This window comes from Lutjanus erythropterus, chromosome 14, assembly GCF_056507025.1.
Source record: "Lutjanus erythropterus isolate fLutEry1 chromosome 14, fLutEry1.hap2, whole genome shotgun sequence".
NCBI lineage: Eukaryota > Metazoa > Chordata > Actinopteri > Lutjaniformes > Lutjanidae > Lutjanus > Lutjanus erythropterus.
In genome coordinates, this window is record NC_139330.1 from 5890958 (window position 1) to 5909349 (window position 18392).

The following is an 18392-nucleotide window of genomic DNA, read 5'->3' on the forward strand; positions in this document are numbered from 1 at the left end:
AGTCAGACTCACACCGTGGGCCTGATATAGCAGAGCTGTTGAACATACTCACTTTGAACAATGTAAATGACTGACATCATCGTGGTGTTTTATTTCTTTAAATACAGGAATCATTAAATATTAACACATCTTCCACAACAGCATTCTTTTCAATCAATCACAAATGAAAACTACATGTGATGCAGCTTCTGTCAGCGTCACCTGACCACATCATCATCTGTCCAGCTGCTGGCTCCTCTGGTTCTCAGTGAAGGTGACCAGACTAATATCTCAAAGCACAAACATGAGATCCAGGCTGATTCTTGTCAGGCTAATTCAGGGGAAAATATATGGTAGTGTGTGCCCATCATGGTACTATACATTCATGAGGCACAAACATTTGGTTTCCAAATTAAAAAAAAGAAAAAAAGAAAGTCATTCATATTGATATTTGTCTGTCAGTTAATTAAATCAACAGTTTGTATTCATTTTGACACTTATACTGCTAAATACACTGAAAAGAAATCAAACACAGCTCAAAAAGGCATTAATCGTTCTATGTAACAAGTCTGCTGTTGATGAACTCTACAGCACTGGCAAAAATGAGAAGTACTCCTTAATTAAAAGAAAATTACATCCATATCTTTGATTAATTCTATTTATTTTTTTTTCTCATGCTCTTCCAACGCAGAGAGCAAAAAGCTGTTGAACCCATTTCATTAAAAACTGAAAATAACTGAAACTCTGCAAACATGTCAGCCGCAATTGGTCCTTTACATTTCACACACAGTGCAGGTATGCAAGTACAGGAACATATTCTTAAATAATGGTCTGAGACTGCAAATATCTACACGGAGGGGAAGAAAGCAGCAACCCCTATAGCATTATATAGGACCTCAGACGAAAAAAAGCTAACTTAGAAAATGTTACTGCTGTCAACACTTAGGAGTCATTATTTTTTTATACCAATTAACTTTTCAGGAAACAAGCAAGCAGAACAGTTTGTGCAGGTTTTCATATTATTTTATCTTAAAAGGCCAACTATCAATATTGTCACAAAGTAACCATCTAAAGGGTCTAGAAAGTGCTTAGAGAATTTTAAAAAAGCAAGTTTACGTCCTCTGTCTCCAAATAAAGCTTCCACATTAGGTTTTGGAGCAGCGTATGATTCTGTCTCTGCTGCTGCAATAAGTGTGTCTCCTCCAGTAGAAAAATGACCAATTTGTGTCAGTTTCAAACTGTTGATAAGTGAATTCTCAAGGTAGGATTGAGTTGGAGGACGCTCCCAGAATCCCAAAGTCATCAATAATATTGACTGAGAAAGACACAACAATCAGTCTGAGCGGTCTCATTAAGTGGAGGGATGTGTCAACTCAAAACAAGGCTGGAATCCACCAGACGCCACTGCAGTAACTAAGGAAAAGCAGTAAATTCAATTATGATAAATTACTGACATCCGCTAATGTTTTGTGTATGGAATTGTACTTTCTAGTCCCTTTAAATTATGATTAGAATATTTACAAACCCGCCTGAGTGGCTTCTGATTTTCAGTGCACATATTCATCATCACTTAAGTCTGAGTCATCGGCCTCCACCTCTCCTTCAATCACAGACTTCTTCCCTCTGCAGCAGGACACCACCAGACCAATGAGGAAAGCCTAAAAATAATAAGCACAGCACGCATTAGGAAATATTTCATAAGGATCATTTGATCGATAGAATGCATCAACAGCACCGGGAAAGAGGCTATTAAATGTTTTGCTGAGGAGATTAGCTGTGTGCAGTCTTGGAAAATCATTTTCCAGTAACCTTTTTCTGAGCAGAAATTAAATTATGTGCTTCTGCTCTCACACTCGTCCCAAAAGAAAACACTCTTGAACTGCTTCTGAACTGAATTAAATGTTTTATAGATGTTGTTTCTGTCAATGTTTCTTTGTTCAAAAGATACAAAATAACTATCTTCGCTGTTTATTCTTACGAAGAACAGTCTCCTGCAATTACCACTCAAGTTAAAATCAAGGCGATGGCATTTTATTTACATACTCGGACTCACCCCAATGAACGCCCAGTTACCGAAGTAGTAGATGGTGCTGAAGAACCAGAACTTGTGGAGGAAAAGGTAGGATCTTGTCACAGTGCACTGATCTGAAAGGGACAGAGAAAACACAAGAACATCCTGGTTAATCTCGCTGTTGTTGTTGTGTAAACAAGTTAAACAAACATCTAAAAGTAAATACAATGAACAGCATACTTTTAATCTATATTGTACATTATTCATAAATATTATTTTGTTATTACTGGCTAACCTGCTGCTAACCTTCCTTATGTGCCAGTTGCCAGCAGCCAGCTCTGCACGGGTATGTATGATTTAATTTATTTTACAAACAACCTGGTTAACTCTGTGCTGCACTGCTTATGTGTTTACATGACAATTTATCAAGATCAACAGAAAAATTGTTGTATTTTATTTTATATCCAGTGTCTATTGCTGCTCTGCATGTGTGTATGGAACAAAAGACAGTTGTGGTCACAGCTGCTTAGCTGTGTGTTCATGTGTTGCTAGCTTGGCCATTTGTGCTAAAATAGTGTTTGTTGTTGCTGTGTTGTTGTTATTGTACTGATGTTCTGCTGCTTATTGTTGATCTGCGTGTCTCGTGTTCTGTCTTGAGGATTCTTGTTGTGTTGTGCGTTCTTTATGATGTCCTGCTGTCTTTATTCTGTGAATTTTCTATCATTTTATATGTTTCAAAACATCTTGCCAAAGGACTGTAGCTGAAAAACAGCCAGCTGGATCACACTGGCACATTTACAGAAATGTTGATTAATGTGTGTTGTTCTGATGAATAAAATAAATGAAATGAAAAGAAAAAATATTCACTTTTGTATTCAGCATGGTAGATGGTTGATTACTGAACAGATTTTGAGTCCACCTAGGACTGTTTTCATACCAGGTATTTCTGTCACAGTTATGTCTAATTTCTACTTTTCATTGTGTCACCTGTCACGTCTTCACATTCAGAAATACTTAATTAATCTGTGACCAAGTGGAATTTCAACTTGTTATTGTTTTTGCAAGATTGGCAAGGTTGCTTTATTATCTTAAAAAATAAGAAACTTAAGTTTGAAAATTAGTTGTTACCCAACAAAATGAAAACAAAAAGTATCACTTTTTCTTAAAAAACAAAGAAAAAACTGCAACTTGCAAAAAGAGAGTGCAATTGGCTTTACAGTGCAGAGGATTCCTCTAGTCTCCGGTGTACACTCTTTACTCACATGCATGTTTGTTCAGCACCACCCTGGACAGTCTCACAACCTTTGATGCCAGCGGCATGTCATGAACTTGTTCCACTTTAGAAGTGGTGTTAAAGGAAATTGGCAGGATTCACAGAAATACAGCTGTCCTTCCCAAAAAGTAGAACTTAAAATATTGTTGTACAGGTTCATTCTTGACCTTGAGAAAACACATCCGTCATAAAAATTCTCAAGGTTCACTTTTTAAGACATTACTGAAGAAGAGGGCTGTGGGATATGGCCCAAATCTTAAGGAACAGCCCAGTAAGTGAACATGAGTTTAGAATTATTTATCACACATTGTCACTTTTACTTTCAATATACATTTCTCATAGTTTGCATTCATATAAAACATATAAAAAATGTAAATGTCTTTAATTAAGAACTTTGCTAAATCACAGCATCCTCAGATTTCCTCCACCATAATGCCTTTTCTTCTGTTCTTGATTAACTGATACAGAAACCCTTGAAGGAAGGAAGGAAAGGAGGAATTATAAGGGGGAAAAGGAGTGAAGAAAAGAAAAAATACGTATATATTGCCTGAGGAGATGTGATTTCCTTCTTTCTTTCTGTTGCTACATGATGTTTATAATTGCACAAGAGTAGCACTTGTTATACATCTGTGTTATAAAGGGGTCTGCACTCACTGAAGAGTCGGCTATTACTACATGGAGCAGTGCCTCAGGCAGTTTTGTCACTGTAACTAAAGAAGACAACCAGTCTTGTGAAAAGAGGAAAGCCATGTCACTGTCAATGTGAATATAGTCTCACCAATAGATAAAGCAGGAATGATGCAACATTTAATGGAGCCTTACATCAAATATATCCAGTGTTACACACTGAAAAGGCAAAAGGTAAAAGCGCAGACACGCAACAAGACACCAACAAATTCTGAAGACAGTGAACCATAGGTTATGGGTTATGCATGTAACCCTGATTCTCTGATGAGGTAAAGGGAATGCAACTTTGTTTGGGACCCTCTTACGCTCTCAAGATTTTTTTTGGAAAGAACATTTCAAATAAAATTTCAGACATTCACGTACTCTACCCACATGTATAAAGTGATAATCAAATTATTAATAAGATGGTAAAATTAAGTTATATATGTTTGGTAGGTTAGGTGAGTTTTTTTCAGTCAAATCAGATTTGGCCATTCGGTGTACCACACTGAACTCCTTTATCAGCCTTATCAGTTATAAGACTCACATTTTAATGCCTGTCTTTGTCATCTGTGATGTGAAAACATCCAGATTTTCATACTGTCAGAGAAAGTAAAAGTGCTTCGCTCCCTGGCTGCCCTGCACGCTCTGCACTCCTTCATGCTGCGAATTAAGAGTTTATTTCAACCAAATCAGAGCCGGACTAACAGAAAGGTGAACCAGGATGGTTTTGGTGAGTTTTATTTTATTTCTGTTGCTTTTAAATGAAACTGATGATGATGATTTTAAACTGACAGCTTTGTAAAGGGAGCCTGGTCAGTTTAGCAAGAACAATAAAACAGCTGTTTCTGGTTAAACAAAACGTGTCTTACTCCTTAAAAAAGGTCTCTCACTGTAGTGATCCTCTCCATAATGTTGTCAGACACTTAGAATAACAATCTGAGCCTGTCAGTGGAAATTAAAGCAACACGCTCAGCGGTCTGCTGGGGTGACGTGGCTGACAGCGCGTCACCTGTGCTTCGTTTCTATCACTCTTCTCTGCTTCCATCAGAGTTGGTTTCGTGATTTGTGGTGATTTTGAGACTTGGGTTGTAAAGCGCATGTTCTCATAAGGATTATTTTAATAAGCGTGGCAGCTAATACAAACAGTATTTGATTAATTTATAATTCCTCATTGAAATATTATCCATGTGTATTTTTGTAAGCTCCTATCTGTTTATCCTGTTACTGTTCTGCACGCTGACTGACAAAGGGGAAAAAAAAGACTGCTGGACTCAAGAATCTCAGTCGTTCGAATCATCAGTCGACTTGAGGGATCTTCGACTGATGGTTCAAACCTTCGACGGTCAGGAGGCAGCCCTGATGTCTGATTCTCACCGTGTTAACAATATGTGGAAGATATCTCATTGTTCCTTGTATTTATAACAATGGCTATATTGTGATTGACGTCTTGCTAAAATCTGTCCATCCATCTTAAGAAAAGCTTTCTGTTTACCTGTGATGTGCTCGTCGTACAGTAGAGAGAAGAGTCCACTGGCAATAAGTATGAAAACTTTTCAGCTAACCTGATTTAACGAGCAGCAGCTTACTTCTTTACCAAATCAAATTTCTGCTCACCTCTTGTTTTTGTTGCTATCAAAGTGCTACTACACTAGAAACCTGTTAGAGTCATCATGTCTGTCTGGGTTAAATTGATCACTGCTTTGTTTTTCTTCTTTTGTTTTTGCAGATTACCATCTAATTTGTTTTTGTATAATTATTACATGAACATAAAGTAATAAAATAGACAGCTTTGTAATTTTTCCCTGTCCAAGGGCTCGTTTGAGGAGCCATTACATGACCAGGCTTCTCACTGTTTCTCATCTAATCTGAAGAGTACCAAGTTTTACTGCTGCATCATGTTGGGTTGTTTTTAATGGTTTCTTTCCATGCATTTTGAGAAAACTGTTTTTTATTGACAGAAAATTACTTTTTTCTCTGTCAGGATTTCATACAGCAAACAGAGGCAGAAGCAGACAGGTTACCACAAACAACAACAAACAAACAAAAAAACTAGCCTACCATAGTTTTAAAATTGTGTTCCATATGATATAATGGTAATTCAAACTTTTAAACTGAGTTTTCCATTTCATAAACAACGCAATGCAGCATAATACATTAACACTTTAGAATAAGAGACAAGCAATTAACAAAACAAACCCAACAGATCTTGGCACTAGATAATCTAAAAAAATAATAATAAATAAAAAAGAAAAAGAAGGGGAAGAAGAGGTTACAAGTTTACAAAAAAGGAATATGTTCAAACCTTTATGATTCTATCTTTATATACATTAAAAAATTAGACCAGACTTCATAAAACTTCCCTTCGTAATCATTAGTCCTTGCTATTAACGATTTGAAAGAAGCAATGTCCATCATCAACTTTTACCATTCATCAAAATCAGGCTTTATGTGACTCCTTCAATGAAGAACAGTCCTTGAAGTATGAATAACCACTCTACAATACAATGGTCCACATGAATTATTAGCAGCATTTCTATATGAATGATTCTGTCCCGAGCTTTTTGATCAACATAATCAGTTAATCACGGTAGCTGTGCGCGCTACACTTCTGTATGAATGCAAGTCTGAGTGTTCATAAATGATGAAAATTACAGAGTACAAAGTTATCCAGTAGTAACCCACTCAATCAACCAGTTTGAAGCTGAATCTGACTACGTCTAGCTACTTTCTGGAAGCATCTCTCAAACTGACCTCGACAGAAGTAAACAAACTCTACTCTTGTAATGTTTCTAAAATGACCAAGGACAGCTCGATCAGCATTGACCGACACCGTGATCGTGAATATAAAAAAAACCCAACACCTCGAAAAAAAAAGAAACTCACTTATTACTTCTAAAATCCAATTGCTTTCTTCAGTCTGTGGAGTAGCTCTTGTGCTTTATGCTGGTGACATCACCTTTGAGTCTGAGCTCTCCGGTTCTCGACAGAACTGATACTGCTATTGATCTGACTGGCAGAGTCGGCAGGAATAATATAAGAATTCTTAAGCTGAGTCATTCTCCTTTATGTGCATGAATGGGTATTGGCAGGCATGGGAAATGCTGATGACGTCAAATGTGGAAAGTGCCAATGAAATGCGTGTGGTGTCTGGGTCTCTCTTCAATGCTTAGATTGTTTTTTTGTGTGAAAATACAGGAAGAAAGCGAAGAAGAAAAATGCTTCCTTTCAGATCACATGTATTAATTAGCTTAGCCACGCAAACTGAAGCAATTAAAGAAAGAAAAATACTTCAGTATACCCTCAATCAGACCTGTTTAATTTCAACATAACAAGGCGAGAGAGAAAAGTCCACAAAGCTGAAGTGAAGACAAAACGCACTGTCTGGCTATGTTGGAGAGCCATCTGGAGCATTAACGCTAACCCTGCTGAGCTGCTCCTATCACACTGTTTCTTACACAGCTCCTCACACTGACTTGAACCCCATGAACGGTGCAATCAGACTTATACCGAGCTACGTGACATCAAGGTCCACAGCAATAACTCAGTGTGGTTTAGAATTTATTCATTAAAGGAATAAGTTTCAAAAGCTTTCTTCTCCAGTAGAGCCTGACTGATATAGGGGTTAGCTGATATATTGGCTTGAGGTGGGCCTTTCACACACACACACACACACACACACACACACACACACACACACACACACACACACACACACATACATATATATATATATATCAGTATCGGCATATATGTTTACAGATACACACTGATATGTTGATTTAGATTAGGGCTGGGTGATTGAACTTTTATAACAGTATAGTTTGAAGCCTGGATGGTAACATTATATATCATGGTATATTTATTTTTCTTAAAAGAGGTATTGGAATAATATATCAAAAAACTTTTTGTCAAGTACATGTAGTACAACCATCTCATGTAAACAGTCATCTAACATAATTTATGCATTATCATTTTATGTTCAGTGTCTCATTGACACTTTTTTTGGGCATTGTTTAGTGGTATAGTCAAAATTCATACCATGTACTTTCTATATCGTTCATACCTTCCACCCCTAATGTAGATTAAGCACAATGGAGAATATTAATGAGGATAAGAGGAGCTCCCTGGCAGGTGAAAATGTGGAGAAGATAAGCTTCTTATTTTACAACTTGTCCCTAATTGACTGATAGTATGAAAATATTTAGCAATTGACCGACACTGAACAGTTCTTATGTTTATTTAGCCATTTATTTTATCGTTATGTATACTTTTTTTCCTCAGCATTCATTTGTAGAAGTGGTAAACAATGTATTTAACATGTTAAGGAATAAAAATATTCTTCAACAAGGTTATTTGTTTAAAGGAATAATATGTAGCTATTGCGCATACAAAAACAGGTACAACAGAACAAATAGTGAGTTGGAGCCATTGACGGTATTTTAAATAAGTTGAATCCCTGTTTAAAATACAGCTTATTGTTGAAGTGAGTTGTTTCATCCCGCCCCCTCCTCCCCAGACTCGGGGAGGCTCAGCCAGGTTGTAGGAACACCGCAGGAGCGCAAGATGCATGCAGAAATCAGCATCCTGAGTACCTCTGCTTAGTCTTATCAGTGCAAAATCAGAGCACAATCCACACAGGAAAGGTCTATTTTCATACCACCTTAAAAACTCAAGTGTATTGGCCACTATACCAGTAGTGGGTGAAATGTTCCCCTCTAAAATAGGTATCGCTCTAAAAAAAGGCCTTATCAGTTGAGCTGTATTCTCTGCAGTGTTGAATTTTTTTTAAAAAAAGCAGGAAAATCCAGGTCTGTGCTGTTTCATGTATAATAAAGATTAGATAGTGTGGGGCCCCTGGGACGGGAGCTCTGAAGGTACACCAACGATCAGCTTGTACTTCACCAGGATCAACAGATAATAGGAGAAGCAAGTCTATCTTCATCCCCATGACCCCGCTCTCTTCCTCCAGCACCTCAGCCATCTGTAGCTCTCCAGCTGCTCACCTGAATTGCAGAGCTCCGAGTGGGACCCGCAGATGGTTCACAACAGTGGTCTGCCTAAATATATTATCATGTACACCACTGACCCACTTCACCTTGAAATCATTACCGTACTCCGATAAGAGCATGGGGCAGTGTGCGAGTGCAGGTAATTTCACCTTGACTCATGATACCTGGGTGAGTGCTGCCCCGTGTAGCATGATGCATTATGTATAACTTCCATCTCTGCATTCAAACACAAACACATGCATAAAACCCTGAACACACACACATTGTGTTCTTTGTGAAAGCCTCTCTATCAGCGAGCCCTCGTGTTCCTACACTGTATCCTTTTTAGTTCTCTCCATCTAAAAAGCAACAGAGCACTTTCATCCCAGTGTCCTTTGAGGATGCTGATGTTCCTTCAACAGAACTATTTTCAAATCTCCCGCCTCTCATATTAGTGTTGTCGATGAATGTTCACCAAGAGCATCTTTTTGCTGTGCAAAATCTTGTTTTTTTGTTTTTTTTTTGTTTAACTTGCACAGAAAATCCATTTGAGTGGTGTTTAAGACCTCTAAATGAAGACACAGAAGACAGCATATGAAGACGTATCCTTATATTACTGAACTTGATCTAACTTAAACCACTCATTATACCAACAGGAGGCCAAGAAAGAACATTTCTGCTATTTCCAGCGCGGATCTTGTTTTCTACTGCTGCCTGAGTCCATTTGAAGTTGTAATTTAAGACATCAGACAATCACACAAATAGTTAGTAGCTAACAAGTAAGTAAAATTGACTTGGGCAAATGGATTCCAAGATGCCCGACCTGGCAAGTGAAAAAAAACACCCCAAAAAGAACCATTACAGGGACGGTTCACCACTAAATCAAAATACATATTTTCCCTCCAGCGTGTACTGCTATTTACCAGTTTCGGTCATTTTAGTGTGAGTTGCAGAGTTTTGGAGAAATCGGCCGTAGAGATGTCTGTCTTCTCTACAATATAATGGGAATAAATGTCACTCGGCTTGTGTTGCTCAAAGCATCAAAATATACATTTAAAAAATCACATCCATCCAAAAATCATGACTTGGTTACTCGAGATAATTCACACACCTTGTCATGAAGTTACTACTTTCCTTCTATTAGAAAGATTCTATTCTACTGCAGAGACAAAGTACTTCATACATGAAACTACTCACAGCAAGTGTCTGTGGATTATCTTGAGTGACCGGGTCATGATTTCTGTAAAGAAACATTGCTATTGAGGTTTTTTTTTTAATCTATTTTATTTTTGGCTCTTTGAGCACCACAGGAGTAGTGCCACCTAGTTCTAGTTTAGACACCACTATGGCCAATACCTCCAAAACCCTGCTACTCACAGCAAAACAGTGAAGATGGAAAAAAGCACTACAGACGAGAGGAAAAATATGTATTTTTGATTTTGGGGTGAACTCTCCCTTTAACGTTCAGCCCTGTTTTTTTTTTGTTTAAAACAACGCCTGAGGGAAAAAATCTGCCAGCTGTGGCATGAAAGATGAAAAATATTGATTAGAGAAGCTTTAAGCAAAGACTATCGCTTTAATTAGACTTCTTCAAAGTCTGATCTTCATCAGAAAGTATTTTTAATTCTATTAATTAAGAGTGGATGTCTTTTGGTACAATACCAATGAACAGATGTTCTTTGAAACTGCATTTTCTTTTAAGGGTAAGGGCTGGATTACAAGATGGACATTTGCCTTCCAAGAGAATAACTTTTGATTGACATATTCCATTGTAACACAAATTGATAATGATTCCCTTGTTGCAAAGAAAATTACTATTAATTTGTGTTGGGGTTGAGGGAGTCTCCACTTGAAAATTGCTTGGGCACCTGACATCTCAGAGGCAACACATAAAATTACGACCATCCTCCCCCTGAAGCTCTGTAAAACAATGCTGTGGAAACCGGCAAGTTGCTAGGAAACAGACAGCAGTCCATAGTGTGAAAACACTCCTCTGTATTAGAAGTTTCATCACAGGGATTCAAACTAGAAATAATGTGAAATGTCTTCCAAGGTAAAATAACTGGACTTTAGGTCATGGTTAAAATTCAGCTTAAACTGCCAACTTGTACAGAATGGGAAAGGCTTCAGGGAGCATAATATTTATAATTTTGTCTCTGACAGCATCGACCTTATTGGTGAAAAACAAAAACATCAGCAGAAGAAATGAAGCAATGACACAGGGGCAATTATTGGTAAATTGAGTTACTGTGTCAAAAACAAAACCTGGGGTTGGATTTATTGATTATCAAGGGTGAAATTAACTGCAACTAATGATTAGTTTCATCACTGATTAATTCGTTGATTATTTTTTTTTAAAAAATTGTGAAAAATGTTGATCACAGTTTCCCACAGCACAAGGTGATGTCCCCAAATGTCCTGTCTTGTCCACAACCCAAAAACATTTAATCTGCTGTTGCAGAAGAGTACAATACATGACAACTAGTCAACCAGTCATTGCAGCTCTACTTTCCTCTCTGCAAAAATGTGTTATTAAACATTTTTGAGCTGCTGTTCCATAAGAAATTATGCTGTTGTTGACATTCTTACGTTTTGTAATATGGCTTCACTGTAAGCAAAATGCACAAGGTTTTTTAGAGAATATGACAAATTTAGCTCAAGAGAATTTTTTCAGTTTAGGAGACAAACTGAGTCAGAAGTGCTGTGGACAGAATGTCATTAAAACCATTGGTTAGAGTGTCAAGAGAAGTAATATAACCAATAATGAAACTTGCAGATGTGATGATGAAAGTGTTGGCATGACAGCAATAAACAACAGAGGAGACAGTTAATTTTCTTGGATGAGGGAGTGATCGTTAGAAATGGACATGAAGACAGATAAATCTGTGATGCTAGACGTCATACTGAAATAAAATCAAATGCATCAATAAGTGAGATGAAGGCCGATTTAAATGGCCCTGATGGATTATTATCATTTGGGATCCTCAAAAACTGTCAGTCAGACAAAGAAAACACTTAAACACAGATCATCCAAGAGGGCGGTGACTACAAAAACTACCATCTTCACTGACAAGGGCAGATGGTAGATGTAAATGTAGATGAATTTAGATGCGAGTCAGAGTTTATGATCAAAGAAACTCACCCACGATGAGCAGCAGCATGAGCATCATGGTGGTGAGAATAATTTGAAAGAGCAGCCTCATCTGTGGCTGAGAATTCCTAAAGTTTCAGTCAGGCTTCATGAAGCCATAAAAAATTAAAAATAAAATAATTTATTAAAAAGAACTTGGAATTTAGAAGGACCAGACGTAAACAAACCACCACTGCTGCAGTGGCGTCTCCCTACACGCACTCGCTTGGATGCAAGCTGTCATAACAAGTGGACAGTTTTTCGATGTACTTTTTATATAATATTACTTTTGACTACAACGTCTAAGAAGTCGTGAAGAATCTGTCCAGTGCTCAGCTGCTCCAACAGTCATGTCAAATGTCAACTTTGACTTTATGTCATGAAGTGGAGACCCATAGATTCTCTGGGTGTTTGTTGGTGGATGAAAAAGATCAACAGAAAGGACTTTTTTTGTTTTAATTTTTTTTCATATTTTACACAGTACTCATCACTTAAACATGGCAGAGGTTTGTTTTTTGCTCTATTTCTCCAGCATCTATTTTTGGCTATTGCAACAACCAATATCTAACTACTATGAACATCAATATCGTCATCCAGAAGTGTACCTTCATCTGTTACTGAGGACTGCTGTCGTAAATCCAATTATCCATGCTGTCACTGTCAGCAGGCAACAGCGGTCACAGGGTCTAGAAGCAAACCCCAGACCCCCCAAAGCTCTCACAAGAGAGATCATTTTAACCAAAACTGTGACGAAAATCTCCCGAGAGTTTTGCAAATCAGTGGTTCCTCTCTAGACATGACCGGTGGAAACTGAGTGACAAACACTGTGACGTGCCACCACAGTGATGGCGTCACTGCTACATGGTGGGACAAACAAAACAGCGGCTGGATTTGACTATTCCATAATCTGTGACCAAGTTGAACTGCAACTGTGTTTTTGCAGGGTTTGCAACATTACTTTAGTATTTTGAGGCTACTACAAGGAGATTTTAAATTGTTATGAATCTTTACAACTCATTACTGATGCCTCTATAAAGATGAAGATGACAAAGATGAAAATTAAAATGAACGAGGAGGAAAGCAGCGTCACTGCTCTGGACAGGTCCAGAGAACAGAACTTCTAGTAATGCACAAAGAGAACAGATTCTTACTTTCCTTAAAACGCCTGCATTCACTGTGTGAAATCACAAACTGAAGAGGACTTCAGGGTTCAGGGTGTCTGGGGCCATGGCAACTAACTCCTGAGGATTTGTGTCCATTCTGCTGAGTAAATGAGTAATGGTGAGGTAATGACCTTAGAGTAGATAATGGAGAGCTTGACACTGAGAACCTGCTTGCCAAGATGTTAGTGTCATTAAACCACAGTGACCAACTGGCCAATCAGTCACCAGCTCGACTTCTACCCTCTTTTTCCTTCGCTGTCTTTTGATCCAGTGTCACAATGAGGGTTATTACAAAGTTTTGACCTTCCAACGAGGAGCTTGAAATTTAGAGAATATGTCAATTCATATCCGTGTTTGTGAATCTCTTGTTCATGCTAAGGTAAAGCTTCTTTCTCCAAGAAGACATGGATGGCATGAAGAACACTATTTCAGTGTTTACAAAAATACAGATAGAGTACGGTGCCTGACTTAATGATGTGGCTCTGGATTTGATTAAAAAATATTTCAAGAGCTTACTAGAATGCAACCAATATTTGAAAACCAAAATATACAGACAACAACACAACATAACAGATGCCTACAAAATAAAGGTTAGGATCTGGGTTAGGGAATGAAAAAACGGGTATAGTAGAGAACAGAATGTGTACGGCACATTCGTTTTTCCATGTACCATTAGAGGATCATCCTCAGTTTATGTCCAGAATATTGGGTCTATTTAATTGTTAAGGTTGGGTTGCGCCAACAAGGATTGATTTTTAAACCTCATTAATTCATGTCTTAACTTTAAATTATGTTGCAAAAAACTTTTCAACTAGTTTAAAATTAAAAAAGATTTAAACCTCTCTTTAAACTTCGATTTAGTTTTTACTCTAAAACTAGATTAAATTTATTTATGATCAACCAAGACTTTTAAGTCCAATTTAGAATGTCATCCCTTATTAACTTTAAACTTGGACTTAGATAGATTCTTAGATAGAAGATTTAACTTTTAAAAAATCAGTCTTTTCAGATGGATTGAGAAAATTGAGGAAAATAATAAAGTTCATCATAGAAACTTAAGGGACAAACTCAACCCAACTGAGTTTTATGATGAGTCTTTGCTTTCTTCCACTCCAGTTGATTATTTGGCCTTCTGTCTTTTTTAGACGGATTGAGCAAAACAATTCTCAGCCAAACCATCATGTGTAGGCTAACCAGGCTACAACATTGTTTTTTATTTGTTTGTTTGGTTTTGTTTTTTTTTTAGCTAGCTAACAAATGACACCATGTTTTGTTCATATTTTTTTAGTTAGTTAGCAAACAATTAAATATTATGTTAAAAAATACAGAACAGCTGAAAGGTAACTGTTCCCCCCGGTTTTATACTTACTACCAACAGCACACAAAATTACTGATTTATTTCATTTAAATTTGGGCAAGCAAGCATCTCCACATTGACTAAACTATTTAATTTCAGTTTACATCACTAAACCTGGATTTACTAAACTGTGATTATTTTTAATCGTGCAACAGAGTTCTGTTAATTTCAAATCTCATTTTAAAACTGGTTTAGGTAAAATCTGATTAGAACTAATCTAAGATTAAATTAATCTTTGCTGGTAAATTCTAGTCTATGAATTTTCAGATTGAATTTCTTCAGATTGACATGAACAAACAGCAGGAATTGCAGGAGGACAAATGATCAAACATTAGATTTAGATGAGATGACTGTTCTCTCTCTCCTATCCTGTCACTGCCACAGATATTAAAAAAAAAAAAAAGAACACCTCATACCAACGGCTGATGAGGTGTTTCCCCTTTGGGGGAAAAGCTGCTTTATGTGATTTGGGAAAGGAAGATTTGCAGTCTTTCACCACAAAAATGAAATCTTTAACCTGTTACTTTGTACAGTATATCAGTCGATAAGCTTTTGATTGTATTCCCTCTCAGTCGCATGTGTTGTCTCTGCTTGACACTTCCTCCTCCTCATGGTAGGTGGTACAACGGCTGTTATGAAAGCAGGAGCCATTTCCAAGATGGCCAAAATAGGACCAGTTTCCCTGAGCTGTTCAAAAGAGACAGTAGAAATACTGTTGGCCATTTTCCGAGTGACTCCATGACTCCTTTAATATAACAGTACAGACGAGTGCCAAAACGTCTGTGGAAATTAACAGATCTCACAATCCTTTGACATGTGCCCTCAGTAATTAACGGTACTTGAGCAAAAACTGATTTCTGTTCTTACCAACTGAGGGTCCTGTGGTACCAGGCACACATTTGACTTTATTTCACTTAATCCAGCTCGACTTCAACAGCTATATGTACAACTGCTCTTGTAGTCAGATACAAAACAGCTTCCAGGCTGCAATAAAACAACATGATAAAGTGGTGCAAAATCACAGTTCAATCTGTTTGCTTTAATTGTGATAGTTGTGGGACAGGAAACAAATTATTTGTTTGAGAAAAACAAACAACCAAACAAAGAAAAGACAATTAATTTCCACAATTCTGTCTGGACAGTCATGTAAACAAGAGAACTGTGGGGGATTGTCAGTTTATGTAATTACTGTATGTTGGCAGTATTAGCATTATTGTCATGTGCAAACATAGTTGGATTAATATTTATTTTTTTCTAGTGTTCTTTACCAGCACTTTTATTTATTTTATCTTTACATTTTCATTGTTATGCACCAAAAGGAGCCTGAAATTTAGACAATATGTCAATTCATATGCATTTTAGTGACTCTCTTGGTCATGGCACGGTAAGGCTTTTTTCTCAAAGGAGACACGGCATGAAGAATTCTGTTGTTATGCACCAGTGGAGCTTGAAACTTAGACATGTTTCATATCTGGCTAGAAAGGGTCCACAGTGAGGATTGCCCTCTTGGCCAGGGCAAGTAAATCTAGCAACTCACTTGCCCAGCAGGAAAGTGGTAAAAAAAAAAAGAATTGAACTACTAAACTACATTGATAATTTTCAAGCAAAATACCTGCTTTCAGCCTCTCAAATATGGAGGTTTCCTGCTTTTTTTTGATTATTAATAAGATAAATATCTTTGGGTTTTGGGGTGGACACATCACCTTGGACTTTGAGAAACTGGGATGGAAATTTTTTACTATTTTCTGACAATTTATAGATGCTGCAGCCCCAGACTAAACATGACAATTAACTTTAGTCCCTGCTGTTATTTGATAAGTGCTAATAAATAAAACAATTTGTCCAAGGGCAAGTAAAAAATTGGCTTCAGGCAAGTACACTTCTGTTCCACTTGCCTGAAATAGGCAATACATAGCCAAATTAATATTTATTTTTCTTTACTTTTGCAGTTCTTGCATTTTTATTTTCTCTAACTATATTTACTGCTATTCACCAAATACCTGACTTGGCAATAAACTGATTCTGAATGCAAACTTATCAATCACTTTTCTTTTGATATAAAATCAGTCCTCATTATACAGTATGTGGACAACAAGTTTTAATATTTAAACAAAACATGAATCCTTCTCAGTCAGAATCTATCTTCGACTACATATTTACTGTACATTGTAATAGACATTTGGACCATTTAAGTATTTTGGTGCGCTGTATTTTCCTGATTTTGGCCTTCAGGAAGCTTTATTCAGAGGATAAGAAATAGCACCACTGAGTGCCTTTTGTGCCATGTGCCACTTATTCATGAGATTAGATTAGAGGTACCGTTCTTTCCAGTTTCAAAGACATTAGTCCATTAGCACTTCTATGTTGTATAAATACCACTATAGTCACAACTGCTGAAAGCCCAACCAAACATCTAACCACTCAGTTTTTTTCTTCATTCAGGATGTAGTTCAGCTAATATCTCTCTAGCTCCCTATTTAGATGAGTAAGAATTAGCAAGTTTTCAGTGACGAGTGCTTGTGTTTTTATTCAGAGTACTTACCATTGAGATATATTAGAAATGACGACAGGAGAGCTCCCCAAAAGTGAAGCCAAAGCATCTTGATTGCTCCCTGGTGGTTGGCTATGTTAATAGAGAGGACATGGGCCAAACTAAAACATCCAAGTACACATCAAATACATTTTAGGTAGCTCTCATCACACTGATGCTTGTTCAAGTGTTCATTTTCTGATCAGTTTGGTTTTAATTAGTTATTTTACACGATGAAGAAGGTTTCATGTCATGATTGACAGCTGAACTCTATTCGCAATGGAGTTAGCTGGCTGTATGTACGAGAGTGTGGTTCCAACCCTATTCCCTACTGTGCAGACTCTGGATCCAAACGATGTCACCAGCAGCGCTTGTATCTGGGATACTTTGGCTTCACCTTTGTACAACTGGAGAAAGAGGAGCTTTGGCGTCCATTTTATTTACAGTCAATGGTACTTACATGTTATGGGTAGAAAAGCAAACAAAGCCAAGTGCACTGGACATTGCTTAGCACACATAACCTGACCTGTGTGGATTCTCTTAAATACAAATTGGAAGCAGACCTAGACAAAATAATCCCAGAGGCAATCTGGCAAAAAATTATACAGAGAATCCTCCTTGATGTGCCTTAGGGACGCTGTGGTTCACTTTAAATTAGTATGCCGTCTTCATAGCTTCAAAGTTTGAGATGAAGAAGGATACTGACCCTACATGTGATCGATGTAAGCTCGCTCCTGCCACATTGCTGCATGTGTTTTGGTCATGTCCCAAACTGTACTATTTTTAGCAATGCATCATTGAGATGTTCTCTGTTATATGTGGAAAAACAGTAGACCCATCTCTACTAATTTCATTGTTTTGTGTGTCTCCAGTGGATGCTCCTATAAATACGATGGCATTTTGCTCTCTGCCTGCCAGAAAGCTTATTTTGCTCAAATGGAAGGATGCTCTGCCTCCAACATAGGGCCAATGAATTAGAGAGGTTATGTGTCATATCCACCAAGAAAAAATTAGATATACCATTAGGGCAACAGTTCTGGGGAGCCACTGCAGCAGGAGCGCTGGTGACCAGGGGAGAAATATAGAGTGAAGCAAAGTTGAACGAATATGATTTATGTAGGGGAAATAAACAACCAAGATCTTGCTGATGCTATCATGCTGTCTGTTATTTCACTAAAATTTAACTTGAATCCTTTTTTATCAGCTGCTTCACCAATTATTGTTAATTATTGCTTAAAAATAGTGGGGTGGGGGTGTGAACTTTTATCGGCTTCTGAAGGGGGGCGTGCAAG

At 37.4% G+C, this 18392-nt stretch overlaps 1 protein-coding gene across 1 annotated transcript in view; it reads right to left on the reverse strand.

Annotated features, from left to right (window-relative positions):
* Positions 1 to 63: 63 nt before the first annotated feature.
* The window catches only part of lmbrd1 (LMBR1 domain containing 1), an 80187-nt gene continuing 61858 nt past the window's right edge, over positions 64 to 18392 (reverse strand). Inside the window, exons 15-16 of the mRNA XM_084736505.1 lie at positions 2033 to 2124; positions 64 to 1637 (exon numbers count right to left, since the gene is read on the reverse strand). Coding sequence (XP_084592631.1) covers positions 1527 to 1637; positions 2033 to 2124 — 203 coding nt within the window. The 3' untranslated portion in view covers positions 64 to 1526. The remainder of the gene's footprint in view (positions 1638 to 2032; positions 2125 to 18392) is intronic.